Source organism: Etheostoma cragini, chromosome 8, assembly GCF_013103735.1.
Source record: "Etheostoma cragini isolate CJK2018 chromosome 8, CSU_Ecrag_1.0, whole genome shotgun sequence".
Taxonomy (NCBI): domain Eukaryota; kingdom Metazoa; phylum Chordata; class Actinopteri; order Perciformes; family Percidae; genus Etheostoma; species Etheostoma cragini.
The window spans coordinates 2558859-2562528 of record NC_048414.1 but is presented as its reverse complement, the minus strand read 5'-3'; the positions used below and the strand labels follow the sequence as shown (position 1 = coordinate 2562528).

The window sequence follows — 3670 nt, the reverse complement described above, 5'->3', positions numbered from 1 at the left end:
CTACTGCTGCTCCGATTGCTTAGAGTGTTTGTTTGTGTGATGTTATTGCTTGATTTTGGTGTTTTAAGGGTTAGGAGTTAACAAAACTAACAACAAAAAAAGGATTTGATGAGGCAGCGGTTGCCCGGCAACTTTCACGTTCTTTTAGGGATAAAATGACAAACCTACCAATGGGAAGAGAAGAGGTGAAAACTCTGAAGTGTTACACTGATAGAAATAAGACAAACTTATCTTTTGGTCAGAAGGGGACTGAGTACCCCGGGCCCTCACGTGAAGAGGGCCCAAAAAGATGCTAGTAAATAGCTGTGGATGCGGGGAGTGCCTTGCTAAATGGACCAGAGTTTTGTGCAAAGCCCTTGAGAAAAACAGTCAAATCTAAATTTCATTAACAGACTGAATGAGTTCATGAAGTTTGCAATGAAATATGTGTTTGTGTTCAGGATGCAGAGCTGAAGGCAACAAGGACCCGAGGACCCCCCCATAGGATTATAAGCCCTTTTAAGGACCACTGCAACCTTCTCAAAGACTCCTAATGATGTTATCAGCATTGTGGTCTTCTTCATTAACTGCCTCTATCGTGTGTGCCTACAGTATTTGTGTCTTTGCCATTTTTCCTGCAAGAAGTTCTCTGCTGCCGCCTGCTGGTCATCTTTAACCATTACAGCAACAAAAAAGAAAACTGCAAATTCCCTTTTTCTTTTTAATATTTCATTCTGTATGTACACATTTGTTTTTATAGACCACAGGCGTACTGGGATAGACAAGTACTGAGATTTCTAATGTTGTGTGCACAGGATACAACAAATATTATCTTTCAGGACTTTGCAGCTCTTTAATTTATCACTTTTTTTCCCATATATACAAAGGTTCAGAAACAGGAGGCTGCTGAGTCTAAAACTAAGTGACAGAGCAGCAGAGGACCTGTAAATGTTTAAAAATACAGACAGTAATCAGACATACAGCTGCAAGTAAACACAAAGTAACAGACCGACAGAAGGAAAACGACTTTTGAATCAAAAACTGAAACTTTGGAACTTAAACTGATGAAACAAAAGAATATAAACAGCATCTGCTCAGCTGTCCTAGCATTAAGGGTCAAAGGCCAAACACAACAAATTTAAAGCAACTCACCTTTTAAAAACACCGCGGTTAGACTGTATCCCAGTTAAACACATGCTGATTCGCTTAGGTTAGAGTCCGACTAATAAGGATTTTAGGGCCAATACAGATCTGAATATTTGGTTATTTAAAAATCTGATATGCCGATACATCGGTCACTATATGTATTTTTAAATCCAGAAACGCGTTACCAAACATAAACAGATTTCATAATATTCGTTATTTGTAGTTATTTAGGAGTTCTCACTAAACTAATATGATGATAATTTGTTTTAATTTTACAGAACAGAGGAATATCAAATGTATTAATGTTCTGAACTATACAGATTAGTCTACAAAAGATATAAAGTCAGACTGTCCAATCCTGTGGTTTGTATTTTGGTTGTGGGCGGAGCTTAGCTTTACATAAGGACACTGATTGGCTTTTTAAGGCTCAGTGGGCGGTAATAATTCCTTCAAACAGGTGATTTTCGGCAGCTTGTTTCAACGGTTGTTGTGACCTCATGGGACAGTACACCCCCCTTATGATGTCATCAGTCCTCCAGGCCGCTGAATCCGTCGCTGAGCAGGAAGTGAGGTCGGACCACCGACAGGATGGGGCCCCGCGGGGCCCCGGCCAGGCAGTACGCCTCGTCCACGTTCACGCCGCGCGATCGCAGCGTCCGCAGGGCGCCGGCGCAGCTTTCCCCGCCGCCGTGTGACGTCATGAGGACGATGCTGAGAGGGCTGTCCGACACGCCGAACCTCTGACGCATCTCGCCGAGCTGAGCCGAGAACTTCTGCAGAGCAAGAATGTAAATCATCCTTAAAATATATTAAAAAAAAAAAAATCCTGACACCTGAGTTCTTTAAAGAAAGTTCTACATCTTCAACATGCTCATTTGTGCATCAACTACTCTGTGTGTGTTGCCTTGAATTCATGATGTTTTCATCGCCTCCACGGAGATTTAAAAAACAGACAGAAGTATTGATGCAATAAAGAAGTGGGGATCCATATTTAACAACAGCAGAACTATATCAAAACATCTCAAAAACTCTCACCCAATGCGTGCAGCATAATCCGAGTCTTGCTCCTCCAGTCGTATGCTCAGTACTTTCTATTGCGGCTGTAATCAGTTACTAACCCTGTAAGCAGGTCAAAAGAGTGCTGCCGCGAGGGACTAATCAATGAGAGATGCACACATGTGACGCGCTCATGATCGTATTGCAACGATTTTATTTGTCTTCTTCTTCCATATGTACAATACCCTTAGCACTGCTGTTACCAAATGTATGAGTTAACTGGTGAGTAGAAATAATTGCGTAACACTGCGTGCTGCGTTGTGCGGTCAACAAAAGTGTTCGCTCCCAGCTTCACACCCCCCCCCCCCCCCCCCCCCCCCCCCCCCCCCCCTCCGACACAGCCCAAAAGAACCCAGGTGCACAGGTGAAGCTAACAAAGATATCACTTCCGCTCAAACCGTCATGAAATCGCCCACCACCTTCAATATTAGCCATAACACAATAATCAATAAACCATAAACAACAGAATGTGGCTCCTATACGTTCCAAAACACATAAAACTTCACTATGGCAGGCGCACTGCTCGTCAATCTAAATCCGGGAGACTGTTGCATACAGAAGTGTTTTCAGTGGTAAGGTTTGAGCAAAAATGCTTGTAAAGCAAATGACACGCTACCCACGTTTTCAGTTGCCCCTGAATGCAACACGCCATCAGGGGGCAGAGATCAGGCAGCACATTCTCAATATTGTGGCGTTTTTCCATTATTGGTACCTGCTCGCCTCGCCAGCAGTGCACTGTCTTCCTTTTTCCATTGCAGATTAGCACCGCCTCATGCGCGAGGCAAGTTGTGGCTGGTCGTCATAGCAGCAAACTGCCGTGACACACGCAGAACGGCGAAGGTGTGTTTCTTTTGTTCTCGGCGTGTTGCCACACCAGAAGGCAAATTAGTTTCTAGTGAACCTGGAGGCAGCAACAACAACAACAACAAAACGCTGGAAAAGTAATTACCGGTAAACAAGGCGGGTTTGCTCAGGACCCCCCCCCCCCCCCCCCCCCCCCCCCCCCCCCCCCCCCCCCCCCCCCCCCCCCCCGTCTGTTGCTAGCCCCGTCTCCGACCAATCAGCAGTCTGCAGGTTTCCAGGTCACCTTTTGGTATCTCCTCAGCTCGCTTGGAACCTCAACTGAGAAGAAAAGAGTACCTGTTTCAGGTACCAGGGACTTTTTTTCGTAATGGAAAAACCCCAAAAAGCAGAGTAGAGTCGAGTAAGATACCATGCAGTGGAAAAACGCCATAATATATATTACATATAGATCATAACAAATAAAGATATTTGAATTATAAAAAAGGAAAAGTAGAAAGGGGAAAGCAAACGCCTCCCGGTTGAAAGTCCTTTGTTTTTCGTTTTTTCCCCTTTCGGTTTCTATTGGACAAACGTGCGACGTTTAGCTCCGCCCACATTGAGCCACTCCTCCATCTGCGTACTACAGTCGGGGTTTCTGCATGTATTTGAAAAAGCAGAGCCGGCGTTACTGCGAGTACCTGAGCGG

General features: G+C 44.6%; 1 protein-coding gene across 1 annotated transcript in view; it reads right to left on the bottom strand.

Moving 5' to 3' along the window:
- Positions 1 to 757: 757 nt before the first annotated feature.
- Positions 758 to 3670, bottom strand: part of LOC117949036 (cytosolic 5'-nucleotidase 1B) — a 6459-nt gene continuing 3546 nt past the window's right edge. The window contains exons 4-5 of the mRNA XM_034879025.1: positions 2802 to 2815; positions 758 to 1923 (exon numbers count right to left, since the gene is read on the bottom strand). Coding sequence (XP_034734916.1) covers positions 1653 to 1923; positions 2802 to 2815 — 285 coding nt within the window. The 3' untranslated portion in view covers positions 758 to 1652. The remainder of the gene's footprint in view (positions 1924 to 2801; positions 2816 to 3670) is intronic.